We start from the raw sequence: 27,673 nt of genomic DNA, 5'->3' as shown, positions 1-27,673 counted from the left end.
AGAGACACAAAAAACAACACCACAACCAAGAGATCGGGTAGCTGGGGAGGAGGCTGTGCGGGTGAGGGGAGGATGGTGTGAGGGTGAGGGTGAGGGTGAGGGAAGAGGGTGTGGGGAGGAGGCGTGTGGTGAGGAGAGGAGGGTTGTGAGGGTGAGGGAAGAGGGTGTGGGGAGAGCTGTGTGGGTGAGGAGAGGAGGTGTGAGGGTGTGAGGTGAGGGAGGAGGTGGGGGGAGGAGGCTGTGTGGGTGAGGAGAGGAGGTGTGAGGCTGTGGAGGGTGAGGGCAGGGCGAGGGGTGGGGAGGGGAGGCTGTGTGGGTGAGGAGAGGGTGTGAGGGTGGAAGGTGTGGTGCCAGGGATAATCTCTTTTCCCACTGACGAATGATTATGTAATTGTTTTATGTCTCGTGTCAACCATTGCCAAAGGAAACAACAGTAATCTCTGTTTTAAACCACAATGTTCCCTCAACGGGAGAAATGCAAACGTTCCGTTTCATAATTCCTTATTGACAGAGAGTTCTCTCTGTCTCCATTCCTCTCTAACTCACTGAAGATATTCTCCAGTCGGAAGCGGAGGAGATCTTAGATAATGTTTTATTTGCACAGCAAAATGTGCGGGTTGATCGCTGTTTCTGCATTAAGGCAGACACCAGTATGGCCTTGGGACTTCTATCTGCAGGCTGTTACCAGACCACACACACACATTCACACACAAACTGCTCCAGACACTCAGGAGGACCAGACATCTGAGAGGAACCAGAGACAGACATTCCGTAACTCCTCTTCCTCACGTCCTGCCTGTTCCATAGCACCCTCTGAGAGGTGGAGAGGCTGATGCTTAGCCTTAAGAGGTTCACCCAAGTGTGTGTGTGTGTTGGTTTGTGTGGTGTGTGTGGTGTGTGTGTGTTGTGTGTGTGTGTGGTGTGTGTGTGTGGTGGTGTGTGTGTGTGTGTGTGGTGTGTGTGTTGTGTGTGTGGTGTGTGTGTGTGTGTGTGTGTGTGTGTGTGTGTGTGTGGTGTGTGTGTGTGTTTGTGCGTTTGTGATGCAGTGCGTGAGTTGCGTTGTTTGTGACTGAGTGCCTGTGTAGCCTACACCACTACGGAGCTACAGTATGTATTTACTGCGTTGGAAGCACTGGTCTGCATATCACACTGCCAAAATTGTTTTTGCTTGAACTCTGCCTGCTCTCTCTCTCTCTCTCTCTCTCTCTCTCTCTCTCTCTCTCTCTCTCTCTCTCTCTCTCTGCTCTCTCTCTTCTGCTCTCTCACACACACACACACACACACACACACACACACACACACACACAACAACACACACACACACACACACCACACACACACACACACACACACACACACACACCACACACCACACACACACACACACACACACAGGTGTCCCCATCTGGATGTGGCTGGTACTCTAATGGCCCAGATTGAATCCAGGCATGGGACTGATTTGGGGCAGTGGGGGTTGCAGACACTTTTGAATAATCATAAGCAACTCATTTTGCTAATCTCAACCCTAACCTCACACATTCACACCATCTATCACCCCACACTGATTCTCCTCCTCTAACCTCCTTCCCTCCATTAACACTCCTCTCCATTTCTCTCTCTAACCTTCCCTCATCAACACCCTCTCCATGTCTCTACTCATACACTTCCCTCATCAACACTTCCTCTCCATTTTCTCCTTAACCTTCCCTCCATCAACACTCCTGCTCCTCATTTCTCTACCTCTAACCATCCCTCCATCAACACTCCTCTCCATTTCTTCACTCACACCTCCCCCCGTAGCAACATCCTCTCCATGTCTCTACTCTAACCTTCCCTCCATCAACCTCCTCTCCATTTTCTCTACTCTAACCTTCCCTCCATCAACACTCCTCTCCATTCTCTCTCTACCTTCCCTCCATTCAACAACTCCTCTCCATTTCTCTCCTCTAACCTTCCCTCCATCAACATCTCCTCTCATTTTCTCTACTCTAACCTTCCCCTCATCAACACTCCTCTCCATTTCTCACATCTAACCTTCCCTCCATCAACACTCCTCGCCATTTCTCGTACTCTAACCTTCCCTCCATCAACACTCCTCTCCATTCTCTACTAACCCATCTCCCTCCTCTCTAACGCTTCCCTCATATCAAACTCTCCTTTCCATTTCTTACTTAACTCTAACTCCATATCAACATCCTCTCCATTTCTCTCTCCTTAAGCACTTCCTCGCAATCAACTCTCTCCATTTCTCTACATCTGCAACTCTTCCCTCCCATTACACTCCTCTCTATTTCATCCTCTAACACTTCTCCTCACCGCTCTCCATTCTCTACGTCTACCTGTCCCTCTAACACCGCTCTCTACACTCCACTTCCTCGTCTCAATCCATTCAATTCAATTGAAAAGGGCTTTGATTGTATAAGGAAAGAGATAATGATTTACATTGCCAAATAGCATAAGAAATACGAGCAGGAAAACAAGGGAATATTAAACAATCAGAAATTGAAGCTAGTAAATGCATACTCACAAAACAGTGCTAAAATGCTTATCATTTCAAATGTTATGATTGATGGCTTTTTTACAGTGGGTTGTAACAATGTGCAAATAGTGTGTATAAAGGTGAAAATTAAACAAACAGGAAAATATAGGGTTGTATTACATTTTCTTTCTATTCTTCTGCTCTTATTTGCTCCGCATGCAACCACCCATAAGATCATCAACTCTATCTGCAGCTGCATGAGAGGTCCCTCATATATATGATGTTGGGAGGAGTTTGAGAAGGAGAGAGGAGGGAAGAGTAAGAGGGAGGAGGAGGAGGAGGGAGGGAGGGAGGCGGAATAAAGAGAAGGGAAGGGGAGAGGGGTGGGGGAGAAGGAGAGGAGGAAGAGGGAGAGGGAGGAAGGGAGGGAGGAAGGGAGAGGAGGAAGAGAGGGAAGAGGTCGATGGAGAGAGGAGAGAGAGGGAGGGAGAGGGGAGGAAGAGGGGAGGAGGTACAGGGGATAGAAAGGGGAGGGGGAGAGGGAGCTGGGGAGAGGACAGAGGAGGGAAGAGAAAAGAGAGGAAAAGGTCGATGGAGAGAGGGAGAAGAGAGGGAGGGAGAGGGGAGGAAGAAGGGGAGAGGGAGAATCTATGGATGTGAAGGATTCATCACGCCAGAGAACGCATTTATACTGCTCCAGAGTCCCAATGGCGGTGAGCTTGTACACCACTCTAGCCGAGCTTGGCATTGCGCAGTTGATCTTAGGCTTTTCCTGCAGCTGGCTCGGCCAGTGGAAACCCATTTCATGAACCTCCCTACGAACAGTTCTTGTGTTGACGTGCTTCCAAGAGGCAGTTTGGAACTCGAGTAGGTGTTGCAACCGAGGACAGACCATTTTTACACGCCACGTGCTTCAGCACTCGGCTGTCCTATTTGTAAGTCTGTGTGTGCCTGCCAATTCGTGCCTGAGCAGTTATTGCTCCTAGACATTTCCACTTCACAATAACAGCACTTACAGTTGACCGGGCAGGACAGGAATTTGACAAACTGAGATGTTGGAAAGGTGGCATCCTATGACAGTGCCATGTTGAAAGTTACTGAGCTCTTCAGTAAGGCCATTCTACTGCCAATGTTCTAGGCTATGAAGATTGCATGGCTGTGTGCTCTATTTTATACACCTGTCAGCAATGGGGTGGGGCTGAAATAGCCGAATCCACTCATTTGTAGGGGTGTCCACATACTTTTGTTATAAATATTGTATGTCCATTAATATGTTACTAACATTTAACAGTGTGTCATACAAATGATCAAAAAGCTGCAGGCTTAAAGTTAAATCTAGACTTGGTTTCCTCTATCATAATCACTCCTCTTTCACCCCAGCTGCCAAACTAACCCTGATTCAGATGACCATCCTACCCATGTTTACCATTCGGCCATCAGATTTGCCACCAATGCTCCTTATAGGAAACATCACTGTGCTCTATACTCCTCTGTAAACTGGTCATCTCTGTATACCCATCGCAAGACCCACTGGTTGATGCTTATTTATAAAACCCTCTTAGGCCTCACTCCCCCCTATCTTAGATATCTACTGCAGCCCTCATCCTCCACATACAACACCCGTTCTGCCAGTCACATTCTGTTAAAGGTCCCCAAAGCACACACATCCCTGGGTCGCTCCTCTTTTCAGTTCGCTGCAGCTAGCGACTGGAACGAGCTGCAACAAACCCTCAAACTGGACAGTTTTATCTAAATCTCTTCATTCAAAGACTGAATCACGGACACTCTTACTGACAGTTGTGGCTGCTTTGTGTGATGTATTGTTGTCTCTACCTTCTTGACCTTTGTGCTGTTGACTTTGCCCAATAATGTTTGTACCATGTTTTTGTGTTGCTACCATGTTGTGTTGCTACCATGTTGTTTTTATGTTGTGTTGCTATCATGCTGTGTTGCTACCATGTTGTTGTCATGTTGTGTTGCTATCATGCTGTGTTGTCATGTTTTGCTGCCTTGTTATGTTGTTGTCTTAGGTCTCTTTTTATGTAGTGTTGTGTCTCTCCTGTTGTGATGTGTGTTTTATCCTATATTTATATATATATTTTTTTTTAAGTATTTATCCCATGCCCCTGTCCCCGCAGGAGGCCTTTTGCCTTTTGGTAGGCCGTCATTGTAAATAAGATTTTGTTCTTAACTGACTTGCCTAGTTAAATAAAGATTAAATTAAAATAAAATTAAATAAAATTTTGAATTTTCTCACTACACGCAAATACAAAAGTGTCTGCATCTCACCGGTAGAAACGGTCCAGCGACAAATCAAATCAAATCAAATTACATTTTGTTGGTCACATACACATGGTTAGCAGATGTTAATGCGAGTGTAGTGAAATGCTTGTGCTTCTAGTCTGACAGTGCAGTAATATCTAACAAGTAATCTAACAAATTCACAGAGACTACCTTATACACACAATGTAAGGAGATGGAATAAGAATATGAACATTTAAATATATGGATGCGCGATGGCAGTGCGGCACAGGCAATATTTTTTATTTTACCGTTATTTTACCAGGTAAGTTGACTGAGAACACGTTCTCATTTACAGCAACGACCTGGGGAATAGTTACAGGGGAGAGGAGGGGGATGAATGAGCCAATTGTAAGCTGGGGATGATTAGGTGACCGTGATGGTCTGAGGGACAGCTAGATGGTGTAAAATACAGTATATACATATGAGATGAGTAATGTAGGACATGTAAACATTATTAAAGTGGCATTATTTAAAGTGACTAGTGATACCATTATTAAATCAATTTATTAAAGTAGCCAGTGATTTGAGTCTGTATGTTGGCAGCAGCCTTTCTATGTTAGTGATGACTGTTTAACAGCCTGATGGCCTTGAGATAGAAGCTGTTTTCAGTCTCTCGGTCCCAGCTTTGATGCACCTGTACTGACCTCGCCTTCTGGATGGTAGTGGGGTGAACAGGCAGTGGCTCGGGTGGTTGTTGGCCTTGATGATCTTTATGGCCTTCCTGTGACATCGGGTGCTGTAGGTGTCCTGGAGGGCAGGTAGTTTGCCCCCGGTCATGTGTTGTGCAGACCGCACCACCCTCTGGAGAGCCTTGCTGTTGAGGGCGGTGCAGTTGCCGTACCAGGTGGTGATACAGCCCGACAGGATGCTCTCGATTATGCATCTGTAGGGGTTTGTGAGGGTTTTAGGTGACAAGCCAAATTTCTTCAGCCTCCTGAGGTTGAAGAGGCGCTGTTGCGCCTTCTTCACCACGCTGTCTGTGTGGGTGGACCATTTCAGTTTGTCCGTGATGTGTACACAGAGGAACTTAAAACTTTCCACCTTCTCCACTACTGTTCCATCTATGTGGATAGGGGGGTGCTCCCTCTGCTGTTTGTGGATAGGGGGGTGCTCCCTCGCTTTGAATGCTGGGTATTGTGGTTGTAAGCAAACCACAATACCCAGCATTCATAGCGATTTCAGGACTGCCCCGTGGAGGTGAGAAATATCAGAATGTCTGTCTTTGTAACCATCACTTTCAGCCAGAGGATTTTTAAATGGAACTGAAGTTTTAACTGATGGGGTTGTCATGTCGTTGAATGTTGAAAAGTGATGCTATTCTATCAATTTTCCCCTTCACTTCAAAGAGGGAGCTATCCGATCAGCCAACATCAGCACAGCAGAAAATAAGTCAAGTTACCTAGCTAACTAGCTAGCTAGCTAGCGAACTACATCAAATCAAATCAAATCAAAGTTTATTTGTCACGTGCGCTGAATACAACAGGTGTAGACCTTACAGTGAAATGCTTACTTACAGGCTCTAACCAATAGTGCAAAAAAGGTATTAGGTGAACAATAGGTWGGTAAAGAAATAAAACAACAGTAAAAAGACAGGCTATATACAGTAGCGAGGCTATAAAAGTAGTGAGGCTACATACAGGCACCGGTTAGTCAGGCTGATTGAGGCAGTATGTACATGTACATATGGTTATTAAAGTGACTATGCATATATGATGAACAGAGAGTAGCAGTAGCGTAAAAGAGGGGTTGGCGGGTGGGACACAATGCAGATAACCCGGTTAGCCAATGTGCGGGAGCACTGGTTGGTCGGCCCAATTGAGGTAGTATGTACATTTACATTACATTTAAGTCATTTAGCAGACGCTCTTATCCAGAGCGACTTACAAATTGGAAAGTTCATACATATTCATCCTGGTCCCCCCGTGGGGAATGAACCCACAACCCTGGCGTTGCAAGTGCCATGCTCTACCAACTGAGCCACACGGGACCACAAGTATAGTGTGGTCCCGTGTATGTATAGTTAAAGTGACTATGCATATATGATAAACAGAGAGTAGCAGCAGCATAAAAAGGGGGGTTGGGGGGGGGGCACACAATGCAAATAGTCCGGGTAGCCATTTGATTACCTGTTCAGGAGTCTTATGGCTTGGGGGTAAAAACTGTTGAGAAGCCTTTTTGTCCTAGACTTGGCACTCCGGTACCGCTTGCCATGTGGTAGTAGAGAGAACAGTCTATGACTTGGGTGGCTGGGGTCTTTGACAATTTTTATGGCCTTCCTCTGACACTGCCTGGTATAGAGGTCCTGGATGGCAGGCAGCTTAGCCCCAGTGATGTACTGGGCCGTACGTACTACCCTCTGTAGTGCCTTGCGGTCAGAGGCTGAGCAATTGCCGTACCAGGCAGTGATGCAACCAGTCAGGATGCTCTCGATGTTGCAGCTGTAGAACCTTTTGAGGATCTGAGGATCCATGCCAAATCTTTTTAGTTTCCTGAGGGGGAATAGGCTTTGTCATGCCCTCTTCATGACTGTCTTGGTGTGTTTGGACCATTCTAGTTTGTTGTTGATGTGAACACCAAGGAACTTGAAGCTCTCAACCTGCTCCACTGCAGCCCCGTGGATGAGAATGGGGGCGTGCTCGGTCCTCTTTTCCTGTAGTCCACAATCATCTCCTTAGTCTTGGTTACGTTGAGGGATAGATTGTTATTCTGGCACCACCCGGCCAGGTCTCTGACCTCCTCCCTATAGGCTGTCTCGTCGTTGTCGGTGATCAGGCCTACCACTGTTGTGTCGTCTGCAAACTTAATGATGGTGTTGGAGTTGTGCTTGGCCATGCAGTCATGGGTGAACAGGGCGTACAGGAGGGGACTGAGCACACACCCCTGGGGAGCTCCAGTGTTGAGGATCAGCGTGGCAGATGTGTTGCTACCTACCCTCACCACCTGGGGGCGGCCCGTCAGGAAGTTCAGGATCCAGTTGCGAAGAGAGGTGTTTAGTCCCAGAATCCTTAGCTTAGTGATGAGCTTTGAGAGTACTACGGTGTTGAACGCTGAGCAGTAGTCAATGAATAGCATTCTCACATAAGTGTTCCTTTTGTCCAGGTGGGAAAGGGCAGTGTGGATTACAATAGAGATTGCATCATCTGTGGATCTGTTTGGGCAGTATGCAAATTGGAGTGGATCTAGGGTTTCTGGGATAATGGTGTTGATGTGAGCCATTACCAACCTTTCAAAGCACTTCATGGCTACGGACGTGAGTGCTACGGGTCTGTAGTCATTTAGGCAGGTTGCCTTTGTGTTCTTGGGCACAGGGACTATGGTGGTCTGCTTGAAACATGTTGGTATTACAGACTCAATCAGGGACATGTTGAAAATGTCAGTGAAGACACCTGCCAGTTGGTCAGCACATGCCCGGAGCACACGTCCTGGTAATCCGTCTGGCCCCGCAGCCTTGTATATGTTTACCTGTTTAAAGGTCTTACTCACATCGACTACGGAGAGCGTGATTACACAGTCGTCCGGAACAGCTGATGCTCTCATGCATGCCTCAGTGTTGCTTGCCTCGAAGTGAGCATAGAAGTGATTTAGCTCGTCTGGTAGGCTCGTGTCACTGGGCAGCTCATGGCTGTGCATCCCTTTGTAGTCTGTGATAGTTTTCATTTGTTTATCTAAATCAATATCTAGCTAGCTAGCTTTCATAATACGCTGGCTGGACATTCCAAAGCATATCAATGTAATTAGGCAGCTGCTATCTGGTGATGTGATGTATAACTTTTCAAGCTAACGCTAGCTTCGTTAGGTTACATTATCCAACTGTTAGCTAGCTAACTAACTACCACAGAGGCTAACGTGACTGTGTTCTATTTAGAGTCCGATCTTATCAACATCTGCAAAGGCATCAAAATCAAGCTCAGCACCAGGAACTAGTGTAAGTAACACTCTAAAACCGTGCTAAAATCTACTAAATCTTTCCATGACTCCATGATGAGCAAATAAATATACTGGAGCTAGGCATAAACATGGTCCATGTCTTGTTGTTATAGTGGGTGTGTTTACAAGTAGGCTACAACTTCTACTGTAGTTTTCTCTGTATTGGTTGTTTATGCATGGCTTGAAGTCTAAATTGGAGATGGTGTGGGTCACTGACTGGTGATTGTTGGGGGAGGGTATTGTGTGTGAAGGTTAGTAGTACAGAGCCTGTACACCCATTGGATGGAAGCGTTCAGCCTAGAATAAGCTGAAGCTCCACATCATCTGACTGTGAAACAAGCCAGGACAGCCAGAGGTATTTAGAAAAGCACAATGCCATCTTAAAACAAAAACTAAATCACCAATACACTAAACTGTCTACAAAACAAGTGCTCCTCGAACTTTTCACACCCTTGCAGTCAGATATTTGGCATGGGGAAAGGGGCTGCTAGTTTTCTCTTCTAGCCTAATCCCTCCATTGTTGGCAGTGCTTGTCTACTCAACAGTACAACTTTAGGTGCTCATACAGAACAATTAATGACTACACTGTTTACAAGTCAAGCCCCCCTCAAACCTTTCCCATCTTTGCTAACAGCCCATCTCAATGCTCTATTATTGACTCTTGAGTGTAAAAAACACTAAAACACTAAAACGCTAACTGTTGTCCATGTGTATATAATGGTGTTTTATATAATATTTTTTTATGACTAAATGATTCCAGCTGCATCAGAAACTGTTGACTTCAACTTCTTGATTAATTTATTGTGGTATTCATTAAATGTATTTGGATAAACTAGCTTCAGTCTTACTGCTAAAATAGATGACGCAGGGAGTTGGTGTATCATTTAAACTAATTTGTTGGCACGTAAACATGTTTCAATAAAACAATAGATTAGTCTGTCATTATAGCAAATAAGTAAGAAAAAGTATGTGAACACATTGGAATTTTTTATTTAACTAGGCAAGTCAGTTAAGAACAAATTCTTATTTACAATGACAGCCTAGGAACAGTGGGCTAACTGCCTTGTTCAGGGGCAGAGAGACAGATTTTTATCTTGTCAGATCGAGGATTCGATCTAGCAACCTGTCGGTCACTGGCCAAACGCTCTAACCACTAGGCTACCTGCCGCACAAATTACTTGGATTTCTGCATAAATTGGTCATCAAATTTGATCGGATCTTCATCTAAGTCACAACAATAGACACACATAGTGTACTTAAACTAATAACACACAAATTATTGTATTTTTCTTGGCTATATTGAATACATCATTTAAACATTCACAGTGTAGGTTGAAAAAAGTATGTGAACCCCTAGGCTAATGACTTCTCCAAAAGCTAATTGGAGTCAGGAGTCAGCTAACCTGGAGTCTAATCAATGAGACGAGCTTGGAGATGTTGGTTAGAGCTGCCTTGCCCTATAAAAAAACACTCACAAAATTGAGTCTGCTATTCACAAGAAGCATTGCCTGATGTGAACCATGCCCTCGAACAAAAGAGATCTCAGAAGACCTAAACATTGACTTGTTGTCACACCCTGATCTGTTCCACCTGTCCTTGTGCTTGTCTCCACCCCCTCCAGGAGTCACCCATCTTCCCCATTATCCCCTGGTATTTAAACCTGTGTTTTCTGTCTGTCTGTGCCAGTTTCGTCTTGTATGTTCCAAGTCAACCAGCGTAGTTTTCTGTGTGCCTGCCTTTTCTATTCTCTTTTGCTAGTCCTCCGGTTTTTGACCCTTGCCTGTTTCTGGACTCTGTACCCACTGCCTGACCATTCTGCCTGCTGACCTCGAGCCTGCCTGCCACTCTGTACCTCCTGGACTCTGTACCCGCCTGCCTGACCATTCTGCCTGCCCTGACCTCGAGCCTGCCTGCCACTCTGTACCTCCTGGACTCTGAACTGCTTTTGACATTTTGCCTGTCAATGACCATTCTCTTGCCTACCCCTTTTGGATGATTAATAAATATCAAAGACTCAAACCATCTGCCTCCTGTGTCTGCATCTGTGTCTCGCCTTGTGCCCTTATACTTGTTGACTTGCATAAAGATGGAAAGGGTTACAAAAGTATCTCTAAAAGCCTTAATGTTCATCAGTTCACTTTAAGACAAATTGTCTATAAATGGAGAAAGTTCAGCACTGTTGCTACTCTCCCTAGGAGTGGCCGTTCTGCAAAGATGACTGCAAGAGCACAGCACAGAATGCTCAATGAGGTTAAGAAGAATCCTAGAGTGTCAGCTAAAGACTTATAGAAATCTCTGGAACATGCTAACCTCTCAGTCTACGATACATAAAACATTAAACAAGAATGGTGTTCATGGGAGGACACCACGGAAGAAGCCACTGCTGCCCAAAAAAACATTGCTGCACGTCTGAAGTTTGCAAAAGTGCACCTGGATGTTCCACAGCGCTACTGGCAAAATATTCTGAGGACAGATGAATCTACAGTTGAGTTGTTTAGAAGGAACACACAACACTATGTGTGGAGAAAAAAAGGCACAGCACACCAACATCAAAAATATTTAAAAAATCCTGACTGTAAAGTATGGTGGAGGGAGCATCATGGTTTGGGGCTGCTTTGCTGCCTCAGGGCCTGGACAGCTTGCTATCATCGACGGAAAAATGAATTCCCAAGTTTATCAAGACATTTTGCTGGAGAATGTTAGGCTATCTGTCCGCCAATTGAAGATCAACAGAAGTTGGGTGATGCAACAGGACAACAACCCAAAACATAGAAGTAAATCAACAACAGAATGGCTTCAACAGAAGAAAATACGCCTTCTGGAGTGGTCCAGTCAGAGTCTTGACCTCAACCCGATTGAGATGCTGTGGCATGACCTCAAGAGAGCAGTTCACATCAGACATCCCAAGAATATTGCTGAACTGAAACAGTTTCGAAAAGATGAATGGTCGAGTGGTGATGGTGGGCGGGTGCTTTGCTGATGACACTGTCTGTGATATATTTACAATTCTAGGCACACTTAACCAGCATGGCTACCACAGCATTCTGCAGCGATACGCCATCCCATTTGGTTTGCACTTAGTGGACCTGTCATTTGTTTTCAACAGGACAATGACCCAAAACACCTGCAGGCTGTGTAAGGGCGAGTGATGGAGGGCTGCATCAGATGACCTGGTCTCTACAATCCCCCGACCTCAGCCCAATTGAGATGGTTTGGGATGAGTTGGACCGCAGCGTGAAGGAAAAGCAGCCAACAAGTGCTCAGCATATGTGGGAACTCCTTCAAGACTGTTGGAAAAGCATTTCTCATGAAGCTGGCTGAGAGAATGCCAAGAGTGTGCAAAGCTGTCATCAAGGCAAAGGGTGACTACTTTGAAGAATCTCAAATATAAAATATATTTTGATTTGTTTAACACTGTTTTTGGTTACTACATGATTCCATATGTGTAATTTCATAGTTTTGATGCCTTCACTATTATTCAATAATGTAGAAAATAGTAAAAATAAAGAAAAACCCTTGAAAGAGTAAGTGTGTCCAAATCTTGGACTGGTACTGTAAGTTTTTTCAACAATAAGTTATGGTCAATAATATCAAAGACTGCACTGAAATCTAACAGTACAGCTCCCACAATCTTTTTCTTCTTAATTTATTTCAACCAATCATCAGTAATTTGTGTCATACAGTACATCTTGTGCAGTACATCTTGCGTACCCTTCTCTGTAAGCATGCTGAAAGTCTGTTGTTCATTTGTTTACAGAGAAAAATAATTGTGTTTGGTCAAACACTATTTTTTCCAACCGTTTGCTAAGACCTGGCAGCAAGCTGATAGGTCAGCTGTTAGAACCAGTAAAGGCCACTATATCATTCTTGGGTAGCGGAATGACTTTGGCTTCCCTCAAGGCTCAGATTAAAGATATGACAGATAGGAGTGGCTATATAGGCAGCGACCATCCTCAGTAGCTTTCCATTGTTGTCAATGGCAGGAGATTAGGCATTTTTGATCGATAACAATAATTTTTCCACCTCTCCCACACTAACTTTACAAAACTCTAACTTACAATGCTTTTCTTTCATTATTTATATGCATGAATACGATGGTTCACAGCTTGTTGTTGGCATTTCCTGCCTATGTTTGCCCACTTTGCAAATGAGGTTATCATTAAAATAATTGGCAACATCAAATGGTTTTGTGTTGAATAAGCCATCTGATTCAATAAAAGATGGAGTTGAATTTGTTTTCTACACATATTTTTAATTAAAGTATTTCAAAGTTTTCTATCATTCTTTATATCAGTGGTCACCAACCGGTCATCGCGATTGAATCAAATCAAACCAACTATGTTTAATTGTTACTCAGTTAAATTAATCATGTAACAATTAACTCATTAGGAATTTGGTGCACCGGGGGAAAGTTGTTTAACTAGTTACTATCTCCCGACTTAAACTCTAAAGCTATATAGATATCTCTTACATCAATAACAGTCACTTATTAATCATTACCTCATCAGTCTCATTCTGAATGTCGCATAATCCTTGGATCCGCAAGAACCCTAGCCCATCTGAATATTCAGTACTACACAAATTGATTTAATCATTTATTTACTAACTAAATAATAACACAGGATATACCTACACACTTACATGAGATAAAAGTCCCTAGTGGACTGACAAGATATGACGGCTTGTTACACATATGGAGAAGGAGGAGAGACAACACTTGGATACATTTGGAACCTACGCTCAGAGGAATAGTAATACTTTGCACATGAACCACCGCTCATTCAGATAAGAAATGCAATATATATTCACGCGTAGCTGTCCTTAATCGTTGTCTCACTGTTGAACCACTTTCTCAAAAATGGTTTGAGTGTCCTATCCCACTTCGGTGTGAGACTCGGCTGGTCTTGGAGTGTTCGTTAGAATAGATACTTCAGATGTACCAACGTTTGTCTGGGAGGGATTCTTCCTTCCCACCTTGTGTCTTTAATCAAAGTTCTAGGACCACTTTTACAAGCACAGCTGCAGACCGCGAATGTTCTGGTCTAGTCTTTAGCTTCTTCACTCGTGTTGAGAGTTTCAGAGTTTCTAACCATTTTGTAACGTGTAGCCACCGCTCCACGCTGTCTGGTCTTGTAGTTTTAACCATTTGTGACATCCCTGCTTACACATTCCGTCTGCTTGGTCTCGTAGGGGTCTCAAGGTTGATTATTCAGGTTCAGGCTCCCAACCACTTTACACACCAGCAGCAACCCGGCATGTTTTGGTCTAATGTCAAATTCGTTACCAAGGCTTCTATCCTCGGGTAAAAAGGGGGCGTTCCATCACACCGACACAATGCCTGTGCTTAATTGGGCGGGTTTACTGACTGGGCACAAGTTTATATGAAAATTAATTGTCTCATCTAGAAGGCCAAAATCACATTGCTATCTTCACAAAAGTATTCTCATATTTAATCATATATTTTATACAACATTTAAATGTAAAGTTGATAAATAGAATGCGTACACTTTCAGAGTTACAGTTACTTCATTATGCCATCCTTAATGACATCACAAAATAATAAAAAATATGACATGATTATTCTTCAGATCCCCATGGACCATTCTTAACATTCCTATGTTATGAATATTGTTCCAAAGTTCATTCTCGTGGAGAAAAACGTTTTGGCGGCAAGAGTCTCTGGAACAAAGAGGTTTCAGTCTTCCCATACTAGAGTGCCAGAGGGATAGTTTCTGTGGGAGACAGGGGGGTTCAAGGCATTCCTAGTTCATCACCAAACATTTCTGTAGAAACGACAATGATAAAGGCGGTAGGTGCACTTGATTCAGAAGCCCTGCGCACCAAGTAGGCAAAGTGTTCCCATTTTGAACCATTTAATTAGTCTGAAAAGACCAACTCTGCATACCTGGTGTACCGGGAGATCTGCGCCTAAATCGATTGTGCCTACTGTGCTGGTGAATTGGATAGCTCAAATCACCTTGCCTACAGCTTCCATGACCCCGGCCACAGCAAAGATTGATACTAGCCTACGTGAGATTTCATAATATTTAAAACCACGACCAGAGACTGTCAAAGAATACAGCAAAGAGCTGCTGTTTTTATGAGTGAGTTTATGCCTAAGTTTTTATTCAGCACTGTCAACACTGTTTAGTCAACAGTATTACAAAACATAAAAAGTGTTTATAAAAAGTGTTTTCCCTACTTCCACTTGCGCTGCAGCTGCAATGAATGAGTAGCCAAGTAGGCTTATTATTAGCAGCACGTCATGTCTATTTTAATATCAAGCAACATTTCACTTTCTCTGGTCATAGGAACGACATGAATTTGTGTGTGAGACAGATGCGGTGCATCTCGAGTTTCACCATCAGGTAGAAAACGGTGTCCCCTCTCTCTGGTCAGTCTCACCAGAGGAAAGGAAAGAGAGAGCAGGGACCGTGAGTGGCGGACCCTCTGCTGCTCTCTCCCTCCCTCTGCTGACACTAATCCCGTGTTCAAAACATCTGGGAACTTGGAACTCGGAAATCTCAGACTTCCGAGTTTAATGGGTTCAAGACAACTGGGTACTCGGGGGAAAAATGAGATCCAACTGGGAAAAATGTTTTTGAACAGTCTTCCAATTCGGAATTCCAAGTTGGAAACTTGGTTGTATAGCCACTCCTTTCATTATTAGCCACTCCTTTCACCCCATCTCTTTCAACAATACAAGTGCAGCGTCTGGATGCTCCTTATTAATCACATCAGACCAACAAATATTTCTTAACATCATCCACATGAGTCACAGCTAAATATTTTGAATGAATCTCTTATATACTATTTTAGGCCCAGATTTTGGAACCTTGGCTTTCCTGGATAAAGCTGCTATATTCTGATCACTGCATCAATGGGTACAGATCCAGCTTCATAACAAAGTTCTACAGTATTAGTAAAAATGTGATCAATACATGTGGAGTATATAGTTCCTGTAGTGTTCGTAAACACCCTGGTAGGTTGATTAATAACCTGAACCAGATTACAAGCACCGGTTACAGTGAGAAGCTTCCTCTTGAGCAGATAGATTGATGAAAACCAGTCAATATTCAGGTCCCTAAGAAAGTAGACCTCTCTGTTTACATCACATACTGTGCAATATCAAGGATTTCACACACATTATCTAGATACTGACTGTTAGCACTTGGTGGCCTATAGCAACACCCTAAAATAATAGGCTTTCGATAAGGCGAGTGAACCTGCAACCCCAACCCTTCAATAACACTTGACATGAGATCTTCTCTAAGCATTACAGAGATAAAGCTCTGAAAATATACAGCAACACCTCCACCATAGGCATTCCTGTAACTTCTTTAGATGTTATTTCCTTGTATTGCTACGGCTATATCATCAAAGGAATTATCTACAGTACCAGTCAAAAGTTTGGACACACCTACTCACTCAAGGGTCTTTCTATATTTTTACTATTTTCTACACTGTAGAATAAAACATGTGTGAAATAACACACATGGAATGATGTAGTAACCTAAAAAGTGTTAATGAAATCCAAATATATTTTAGATTTTATATTCTTCAAAGTAGCAACCCTTTGCCTTGATGACAGCTTTGCACACTCTTGTCATTCTCTCAACCAGGTTGAAGGAGTTCCCACATATGGTGAGCACTTTTCCTTCACTCTGCAGTCCAATCATCCCAAACCATCTCAATTGGGTTGAGGTCGGGTGATTGTGGAGGCCAGGTCATCTGATGCAGCACTCCATCACGCTCCTTCTTGGTCAAATAGCCTTTACACTGCCTGGAGGTGTGTTGGGTCATTGTCCTGTTGAAAAACAAATGATAGTACCACTAAGCGCAAACCAGATGGGATGGCGTATCGCTGCAGAATGCTGTGGTAGCCATGCTGGTTAAGTGTGCCTTGGATTCTAAATAAATCAGTGTCACCAGCAAAGCACCCCCACACCATCACACCTCCTCCTCCATGCTTCACGCTGGGAACCACACATGCAGAGATCATCCGTTCACCTACTCTGCGTCTCACAAAGACACTGCAGTTGGAACCAAACATCTCAAATTGGGACTCAGACCAAAGGACATATTTCCACCGGTCTAATTTACATTTACATTTAAGTCATTTAGCAGACGCTCTTATCCAGAGCGACTTACAAGTTGTCTAATGTCCATTGCTCGTGTTTCTTGGCCCAAGCAAGTCTCTTCTTCTTATTGGTGTCCTTTAGTAGTGGTTTCTTTGCAGCAATTCGACCATAAAGGCCTGATTCATGCAGTCTCCTCTGAACTGTTGATGTTGAGATGTGTCTGTTACTTGAACTCTGTGAAGCATTTATTTGGGCTGCAATCTGAGGTGCAGTTGTTCTAATGAACTTATCCTCTGCAGCAGCGGTAACTCTGGGTCTTCCTTTCCTGTGGCGCTCCTCACAAGAGCCAGTTTCATCATAGCACTTGATGGTTTTTGCGACTGCACTTGAAGAAACTTTCAGTTCTTGAAATTTTCCGGATTGACTGACCTTCATGTCTTAAAGTAATGATGGGCTCTCTTTGCTTATTTGAGCTGTTCTTGCCATAATATGGACTTCGTCTTTTGCCAAATAGGGATATCTTCTGTATACCACCCCTACCATGTCACAACACAAATGATTGGCTCAAACAATGTAGAATGTATAGTAAAAATAAAGATAAACCCTGGAATGAGTAGGTGTGTCCAAACTTTTGACTGGTACTGTCAGTGAATCTCAGAAATGGCTAATATATGAATGTTACCTGATGTTAGCAAGTTATTCATGAACTTTATTTCTAAGGCTACATATATTAATATGGGCTATTTGTAGCCCTTTCCTGGGTAGCTGATCAGAGACAGACATAACATGGAAAAGAGCAAACAAAGCAAAACACAACAACAACAAAACATTATTCAGCAGTCCATCAATCAGTTGGTGTGTGTAAGTGTGTGTGTGTGCTGCGGGGTTGAAGCTATGAACCCACAGGCTTGGCTCTGTCATCCCTTCCAGGCTTTTGGGAGGGAGGGTGTACAATGAGCCTGTCATAGCATACGTAACCAATGTCCACAAGCGCACTGGCAGATTTCATGGTTGGGTTAAGTTCTTTCCTTTTCTGGCGCACAGCTTCAGAATAGTCCTGGTTAAGGAAGCTGTTTGTTCCTCTCAATCTCTTGGCTCTTTCCAGAACAGCTATCTTGTCCTTGAACCTCAGGAACTTGACCACTATCGACCTGGGCCTATCACCTAGTCCAGTGGTGGGTTTTACAGTCCTGTGGGCGTACTCCACCTCAATCTTCCTGTGCTCCATCTTCAGTTTCTCCAAGATCATTTCCCTCACTTTGTCCTTAGACTCTGTCCAGGGCTCATGTGGAGATTCTGCAATTCCGTCCACAACAATGTTGTTCTGCTTTGATTGTCCCTCAAGATAATCTGATTTCTCCGTCATTGTTATCATGGATTCACATACAGAACTAATGTCCTCTCTCATTGACTTTGATTGCTGTCATCTTGCTGTTCTCCTGTTTAAACTCACCGAGGTGACCCTGGTACCACACTGTCCTCAATGGTACTCCCACCGGCTTTGGTCTTTGTCATGGTAGCCAAGTAGGCTATATTGTTACTCCTTGGAGTTCCAGACATGGCAGGTCACAGGGCAGGTCACAGGGCAGGTCACAGGGCAGGTCACAGGGCAGTCACAGGGCAGGTCACGAGGGCAGGTCACAGGCAGGTCAGGCAGATGGAAGCAGCAACAAATAGCAGGATTCAACAGTCACACTCCCGGAACAATCCGTGGTCCTAGCTGTAAGGGCTTGGTTTTGTACAAGCTGCTAAGGAAACTTGTCTAGCTTGATAGCTAGCTAACGTTAGGCTAATGTCTGCGCCAAAGAGGGAACAATTACCTACTTCTCTGGAACAAAATAGACCTGTTATGTTCCCTGTAATACAGTGATGTCCTACACCTTAATGATGTTTATACACGAGTAATCAAACATTATGAACACTTTCTTCCATACTCACCTTCTTCCATACTCCACCTACTACCATACTCCCACTACTCATACTCCACCTACTACCATACTCCACCTTCTCCATACTCCAGCTACTACATACTCCACCTACTACCATACTCCACTTCTTCTACTCCACTACTCCATACTCCACTCTCCATACTCACCTTCTTCCTATCCACTATACAACTCCACCTTCTTCCTACTCACTTCTTCCATACTCCACTACTACCATACTCCACCTCACTTCCATACTTCCACCTTCTTCCATACTCCACCTTCCTTCCATATCCACCTTCTTCCATACTCCAACTTCCATACTCCACCTTCTTCTCCTCCCCTTCTTCCATACTCCCACCTTCTTCCATACTCCACCTTCTTCCATATCCACCTTCTTCCATACTCCAGCTAATACCATACTCCCTTCTTCATACTCCAGCTAATACCATACCTCCGCTACTACCATACTCGCCTACTACCATCCACCTTCTTCCATACTCCACCTTCTTCCATACTCCACCTTCTTCCATACTCCACCCTTCCATACTCCACCTTCTTCCATACTCCAGCTAATACCTACTCCACCTTCTTCCTACTCCAGCTAATCCATACTCCGCCTACTACCATACTCCACCTATTTCCATACTCCACCTATTCCATACCCACTTCTTCCATACTCACTCTTACCATCTTCACACACCTTACTTCCATATCACACCTTCTTCCATACTCCACACTACCGTACTCCGTTCAAAGACACTTAAATATTTTGTCTTGCCCATTCACTTGTCTCAAGGCTTAAAAATCCTTCTTTAACCTGTCTGCTCCCCTTCGCCTACACTGATTGAAGTGGATTTAAACAGTGACACCAATAAGGATCCTAGCTGGATCCTAGCTGGATCACCTGGATTCCCCTGGTCAGTCTATGTCACGGAAGAAGCAGGTGTTCTTAATGTTTTGTAGTCAGTGTATGTTGACAATTATTTATTTTGCAAAGGAAAGCCTACTCCTAAGAGAGTAGGACAGAGGTCAGTCAAATCGTTCTGACACCAGAGCTCAGGGACAGTTTTCTCCTAGAGAGAAGAATAGAAACAAGCAGTCTGCTGTGTATTAAAAGGTGATCCCCAACACACGCACAAAACAATGTCATGTCCCTGTCTCTCTGTCTCTCTGTCTCTCTGTTCTGTTCTCTGCCTCTGTCTCTCGTTCCTGTTCTCTGTTCCTCTTTCCTGTCCTCTGTCTCCTGTCTCTCTGTTCTCTGGTCTCTCTGTCTCTCTGTCTTCTAGGTGGGTCAGGCAACAGGGGAACTTGGAGTTACAAACTGCAACATCAGGTATATTTTACCTCTCTCCCTTTAGTCCTCTGAACAAGGTACTGCAACATCAGGTATATTTTCCTTCTCTCTCTTTAGGCTCTCAAATTTGCTCCACTCTGCCCCAGATTTGAGTTTTATAACACACACCCACATACACACACACCCACATACACACACACCCACATACACACACACACACACATACACACACACCCACATACACACACACCCATGAACATACACATACACCCCTCCGCGACACCCCTTTCCCATTCTGAACGGCAACACCTGAGCTATTAACAGAATTCTTGTGATTTGTGAGCTGAACAAGTGTGGGGAAGCAATGGAGAGATGGAGAGAGAGAGAGACGGAGAGAGAGAGAGAGAGAGAGAGAGAGAGAGAGAGAGAGAGAGAGAGAGAGAGAGAGAGAGAGAGAGAGAGAGGAAGGGGTGAGATGACGGGATAGGTGGAGAGGTGGAGCAGGAGAGGAACTGAGAAGGAGAACGAATGGAGTTAGAGGAGGAGGAGAGTTTCTGGAGGCTTCCCTCCATCCATCTGAGCGTATACAAAAGACAGGTCACATGACTTCTGGTGGGAGGCAGTGTCCATCTCGTCAAAATCAAACAAAGCAATTAAGGTTACAATCCAACTAAGGTAACCAAGGTTACATACTACAGTCAAACCAAAGTGACAATACTACAGTCAAACAGAAATAACAGTTAGGCCTATTACACTCCAGGGTAATCAATGATAATGATAATCAATGATAATTATTATTATTATTTATTTTGAACTTTTATTTAGACATGGATCCCTGTGAACATGAACACACAATTCAATACAACATAAAGCAACATAGCAACATCAACACAATACAATACACACAGCAAGATTCATCAAAATGAACACAACATATTATCTTCCTCAAAATGGATCTACACTTTCCATTGGAGACGAGTGAGTCCAGCTTCAAGGTGGCCTGAAGCCTATTCCACGAGCTGGGGGCATAACAGCTAAAAGCATTTTTTCCCAAGCTCAGTGGAGACCCACAGGACCTGCAGAACCAGCCAGTCCAGAGAGCGGATCTGAACATTGCTGTATCTCCAGTTAATATGTGAGCTGAGGTAGTGGGGGAGTCTCTGAAGAACCGCTTTATWCACAAAAAGTAACCACTGGTTGGCCCTTCTGGTAGTCAGAGACTCTCAGCCAACAGAACTATACAAAATGCAGTGATGTGTATGAACATTGTCCCCAGTGATAAAACCCAGTGCTCAGTGATAGACTGAATCTAAAGGTTTTAAAACAGAGGCTGACACATGCGTGTAGATTATAGCACCATAGTCAAGCACTGGGAGAAGCGTTGCTTGAACAATCTTCCTTCTACTTTCCAAAGTGAGGCAGGATTTATTTCTATAAAAGAAAACCATCTTAATTCTCTGCTTTTTTGTGTGTTTTAAAAGACAGCTTATCGTCAATCCAAATACCCAAGTACTTATCATGGGGAACTTGCTCAGTTTGGGTTGCCTTCACTGTGCAAATACACAGGTCCTCTGGGTCAATATTACGAGACCTAGAGAACAACATCAATTTGGTTTTATAAGCATAAATCAGGGTAATCAATCTTAGTACAGACAGTCTGGAGGGTAGCTTATTCACTCACGTACGCACGTACACACACTGACTTACACACTGACTTACATGAAAGCATACACAAAGCCCTTTTTAACTACCATCCTCTCACACTGAGTAATTGAAGAGTGCAAATCATTAGACAACCCCTCAGCTTTAATCATACTGTAGCTTTCCTTAGCTCTCTATCATCAAATCCCATTGGCTCATACCACTAGAAACATTACTGGACTCATTACGTTTGATAAATTTCTGTCATTTGTAAGGGGTCACTTCTCTTCCTCTCCCTCTCTCTCTCTCTCTCTGCTCTAAACATACACACTCTCACTCTCTCTCTCTTCCTCTCTCTCTCTCTCTCTCTCTCTCTCTCTCTCTCTCTCTCTCTTCTCTCTCTCTCTCCTCTCTCTTCTCACATACACACTCTCGCTCCTCTCATTCTCGATTACCTCTCTCCCCTCTCACTTCCTCTCTGTCTCTACAGTACTTCCCTCTCTCACTACCTATCAAATCCCTTCTCCCTCTTTCAAATCCATTCTCTCCCTCTCTTTCCCCATTCTCTATTTTTCTCTCTCTCTTTCTCAATCTCCCTCCTCTCTCTCTCTTTCTCTCTCGAACAATTAATTAAATGTAAAAACTGGGTCTCGGCCCAGACTTGCGTAAGTGAAACACTGCTAGGTGATCGTTTTCAACAGTCCGTTACCGAGGTGGAATGTCATCGACGACAGACAGGACTTTGGAACTCCAGGAAGAAGCCACATTTCTATGGAACTGCTGACGTTTTCTAGAAGAAACAGAGGAGTCTCCCCGACTAAATGTTTTGGTTGCTATACTGCGTTGTGACCTTAGAGTGAGGCCAATGGTTGTGTGCTGACATCATATTTAGTCTCCTTAAAGCACCATTCAGCAGTAGAGACAATAACAAAGCAGCCTCCCCACCCCTGGTTCAGTAAAAAGCTGAGGGATGGGGCTCAAATTCATAGACAGAGCTATGGATGCAAGGATTGACCATCCAGGATATCAACATTATAGTTTGAAACATGTATGTTTACATTTTCTTTGTTTAGTAAAACAAGCTAATATTTTTGGTTTTGATGGGGTACGACAGTTGAACTTAGCTCATGAGGGATTTATAAGTTACAGTATATTCTTCCAAAATCAATGGGTATATATAATTAATTAGTTTTAAAAATGATGTAGCAACTGCTGATTGTCCCTTTAACAGCCTTCTTTTACCCTCTTACGGCAACTGCCCTCAGTCCCCTGTGTCGTCACCATTCTAGGTCTCTTTCATATAAATAAAGGATTAAACATGTAATAATGTGACATAACCATGTAAGAAGTTCATTTATAGTTTTTCAATGTGCAACTTGGGTCCAGCTAATCACATTAAGTTGGAGAATACCCCTGAGAAGATTGTTTTAAAGGTTGTTTTCACAGAGAGCTGAATCACTGTTTTCCCTTCACAGAGAGGTGAATCACTGTTCCCCTTCACAGAGAGGTGAATCACTGTTCCCCTTCACAGAGAGGTGAATCACTGTTCCCCTTCACAGAGAGGTGAATCACTGMTTCCCTTCACAGAGGTGTGAATCACTGTTCCGCTTCACAGAGAGGTGAATCACTGTTTCCCTTCACAGAGAGGTGAACCACTGTTTCTCTTCACAGAGAGGTGAACCACTGTGATCTCTATTTACGTAACAGTTCCCTCTGTTGTGGCTGAGACCTGAGCCAGACCTGAGCCAGACCTGAGCCAGCTTTAAACACTCATTAACATCCAACTCTAATCATCGCAATCCCTCGGCGAAACTTTCAATGGCTCAATTATAGACGCTTCTTTAAAGAAAAGTTAATCACTGGATGGGACTCGTCTGCTCTTCTCTCGTAACACACACACACACATAGACATACACACACATAGACATACACACACACAGACACACACATAAACACAAACACACACAAAGACACACACACACATAGACACAGACAGACACACACACACAAATGATCATACTCATAGACACACACACACAAATGATCATACACATACAGGTACAGACACACACAGGCTCTGCAGCCATACCACAGCCGACACACATACACACACACCTCTCTCAGAAAAAGTGTGTCAGTACGTAAATGTAATTACCTGGCTGGTGGTGAAGGTGCTCGTGGCGCTGAGGGGGAAAACAGCAATCTGCAGAATGGTCGTGACAGAGGGGTACTATGGGAAATATTATAGAGCATTCTACTGGGAGTTTGGGCAATGAACTATTTCCAATGTTACCCACTAATATATAATAATATAATATATATACCACTTAGCAGACGCTTTCATCCGAAGCGACTTACAGTCATGAGTGCAGACATTAAACATATGGCCCCAGAAATCAACCCCACTATACTGGTGGGGCAAGCACCATGCTCTCCCCAAGGAGACATACAGGACCACCAACCATTGAAGTGAAATGTAAAGTTAGAGTAATACTGTACACTACACATTGTGTGGGCCTGTTGTACAGTCTCTCCAATGTGTAAGCTATATGCCCGAATGTGAGTGTATTCTACATTGTAAAAGTGAGTAAGGACTTGTAACTGGTATTACAGAACATATCCAAAACATGGATTTCTGATGATGTCACATGATAGGTGATATTGTTTTATGGTGTACCAGCAGGACATGCACTAGTACACAGGAGAGGGCTCTATTTGTGAGATGGCCTTTTCAACATCACCCTGGTTCACATTTTGACACATGCACACATGCATGCACGCACATACACAGACACAGACACACACACACACACACACACAGACACACATACACAAACATAGACATACACACAGACACAGACATACACACAGACACACATATACGTGTGGTTATGTCAGATCCTCAGTCAGGACGTTTTTGTCTCAAAATCAACAAACTAAGTTTGATCCATTAGCGTCTACTGGAAGTCTTGACATGAAAACAAAAATGTTTTACTAATTATCTTCAGCAGGCTCAGGTGTAAAGCAGTTGCATGTACAGTCTGATGAGACTTAGTAGGGGACACCGGTTGCATGTGCAGTCTGAGGAGACTTAGTAGGGGACACCGGTCCTGCCACGTGTCATTACACGGGCGAGTCCATTATTTTCAGTGAGGGAATCTCTGTAGGGGACAATCCAAACAATGTTGTCAGCCAGTCGACAGCTCTTCCCTCTTCCTGTGCTTCTGGGGCCACAGTACTATGCAGTCAGAGCAGAGGGCCCATCGCCATCAGCCCCTGAACCAGGCCAGTTTTAAGTTTTCCCCTCTGGCCATCTGGTCAGACCAGGGCACCAGCCACCAGACCCAATTTGTCTGCTCAGGCTCCACTGCTTCCATTTGGTTTCCTTGTCCAGTTCCAACCCCCGTTAATTCCAGGTTCCTGGCTGTTGCAGCTCAAGGACAGTGGTGTACTCATTGGGGTGCTGTAGTGTAGCTGGTTAAGCCTCAATTCTTTATAGTGCACTACTTGTTCAAAAGTAGTCCACCACAAAGGGAATAGGGTGTGATTTGGGAAATAGACATAGCTACCTGCTGTCCCTCTGAAACAACATGGTGGGACACTCAATCTTACGGCTATTTGTTTATGAGGTCTGGAATAAAGCAGTATGGACTAGTGTTAGTCCGTGGTGATGTCATGGCAGTCATAACCAATTTAAGCAGTGGGATACAGGATGTTCCATCCATGCTACCGATATAGGCCTGTCTGGTTTCGACCAATTACAGTAAGCCAAAGTGGGGCACTGAAGAATATTGTAAATCAGTTAAGAATGAGTGTTATTGTTACGGTGACTTGTTGCCCAAGAATGATGTGAAATGAGCAATGCTGAGACAAATGAAATAACAATACATGTGCCAACAACATAGGCCTAAACCTGCTAGTTAGTAATGGCTACACCTTTCTGTGACCAGTTAAAGATTCACAAACAGTTCTCTGCAGTATTTCTGGCCTAGCCTGGTCCCAGATCTGTTTGTGCCCTTGCTTACTCCATCAGCATTGTCAAGGTGAATATGAAATGGCATGACAATTCCACAAGGAGTTAGCAAGAGAGGAGAAACAGGCATATTCTGGTCCAGATGCAGCACAAAGCSGCTTAATGTTGGAGTAAATGTAGTAGAACGAGCAACATTAAAATGCACTTCAAATTTCTAAAATAGCAAACTTCTCAGAAACAAAGGTCGGTTATATCACCACTGGAAATTGGTGTTTTGTCAGGACTGAGGCGGAAAGAATGAGAAAAAGCAGTCGTTTGAAAGACGCCCGCGTGTGCCTCTGCCTTGGGAAGCGGACCCACCTGCTGTAATGGTGCCGCCGAACAATTCATTTTGATAGATGCAACTGCTACTGTCAGTGCCGRGCGGGGAATATTGTTCTCACCGCGAGACTTGGCGGTCAGAGAGCGGAAATAATAAATGTTCATTTCACTGAATGTGTTTGTCTTGAATATGTCGTCTGAAAAAACTTTCAAACTGCTTTCATGTAAGGACTAGGAACTATTGGTAGTGTGTAATAATGGCACAAGGATATTTGTAAACTTGCTTACAGAGTAGACTATTCTTGAGGTTTGGTGTAGCCTGGTAGGATTGTTGTTAAGTAGAGCTTGAGTGGCGCGCGTCAAAGCGGAACCCGTCGTGAGGGTGAATCGCTGTCCGTYGTGCTGAACTTTTCTGTCAATAGTGCTACGCCCGTTGACCATCATATTTATTTAACTTGGCAAGGCAGTTAAGAACACATTCTTAATTACAATGACGGCGTACCGAGGAACAGTGGGTTAACTGCCTTGTTCAGGGGCAGAATGACAGATTTTGACCTTGTCAGCTCAGGGATTCGATCCTGCCAAACGCTCTAGCCACTAGGCTACCTGCTGCCCCATATWATAAAGAGTCTCAAAAAATCTTACTGTGCCAAGTATTGTTATAACCTTTTACTGCAGTTTCTTGCTAATCTTAAACAAATCTACTTTGAAACCAAAGTATAGGCTACACCTCACGCACATGGTTATGGGTTTAAAAAAGAAGACGCCTGTACCATGTCAGATATAGAGTTTAAATGTATTACATTTTGAATTTGCATCTCAATATTACACTMTATATACATCACAGAAGACTGAAATATGACAAAACCGATAGAAACACCAGATTTTCAGCTGGCTTTTTAAAATAATGTTTATTATTATTAAATTATGAAACTATGAACAACGTTCCACCCACGAGGCCACTAGTAATTTGACTGCAGCAAAGGGCTACCTGTAACCCAGCCAACACACATATAGCCTATACCCCTGAGCACCAAGAGCAAATAAACCTATGCTATTCCATCTTGAGGAGAATAAATCATTTTCGAAATGTATCCTACCACCTGCATTAACTTCAGCCACTTACTTCAGTGTTTTGATTTCACTGGCTGTTTTAGGAGGAAATACACATTATGCCTAAAAGGCATCATCCCACCAATTGATTTATCAATTTCCATCAATCTAATTGCTTATTAGAAAGCAGGTGCAAAAAAACGTGTTGAGACAGAACGAATAGCCTAACTGACGGCCCATAGCTTAAGGTACTCAAATAGAAAGAGAACAAACTTACGTGTGCCGTCAAACCGTGTGGCTATGGTGTCTAGAAACGTGTTCTGAGGCGCAAGTAATCCTTTCATCACAGGCATTTTCTCTCCCTGTTGCCCAAGTCCCCATCAAAGTCACGGAGGTAAAGGTGTGAGCCGACCGAATGTATGAGGCGCGTCCGTTAACACTGATCCGCCAAGAGATCAAGGAGTCGTCTGTGGTAAATTGGTGAAAACCGATTGCAATCGAGTGGAGAGTGAGTGTGTGTGTGAGATGCGCGCTCGCTCGAACCGTATGTGTGTATGTGTGTATGTGTGTGACAAGTGGATGTGACGCCTGCAGGTGCAATTCAGGTAACAGCTACTCGGGGATGCCAGCGACAAAGCCAGACGCGGGGACGGGCTTTCCGTCAGCGGTCCT

General features: G+C 43.8%; 1 protein-coding gene across 1 annotated transcript in view; it reads right to left on the bottom strand.

Annotated features, from left to right (window-relative positions):
• Positions 1-27,354, bottom strand: part of LOC111954766 (voltage-gated delayed rectifier potassium channel KCNH8-like) — a 127,898-nt gene extending 100,544 nt beyond the window's left edge. The window contains 1 exon segment of the mRNA XM_070435994.1: positions 27,279-27,354. Coding sequence (XP_070292095.1) covers positions 27,279-27,354 — 76 coding nt within the window.
• Positions 27,355-27,673: the final 319 nt, after the last annotated feature.

Source organism: Salvelinus sp. IW2-2015, linkage group LG30, assembly GCF_002910315.2.
Source record: "Salvelinus sp. IW2-2015 linkage group LG30, ASM291031v2, whole genome shotgun sequence".
NCBI classification, from domain to species: Eukaryota; Metazoa; Chordata; class Actinopteri; order Salmoniformes; family Salmonidae; genus Salvelinus; species Salvelinus sp. IW2-2015.
The sequence above is the reverse complement of the archived record's forward strand: the minus strand, read 5'-3'. Positions and strand labels throughout refer to the sequence as shown.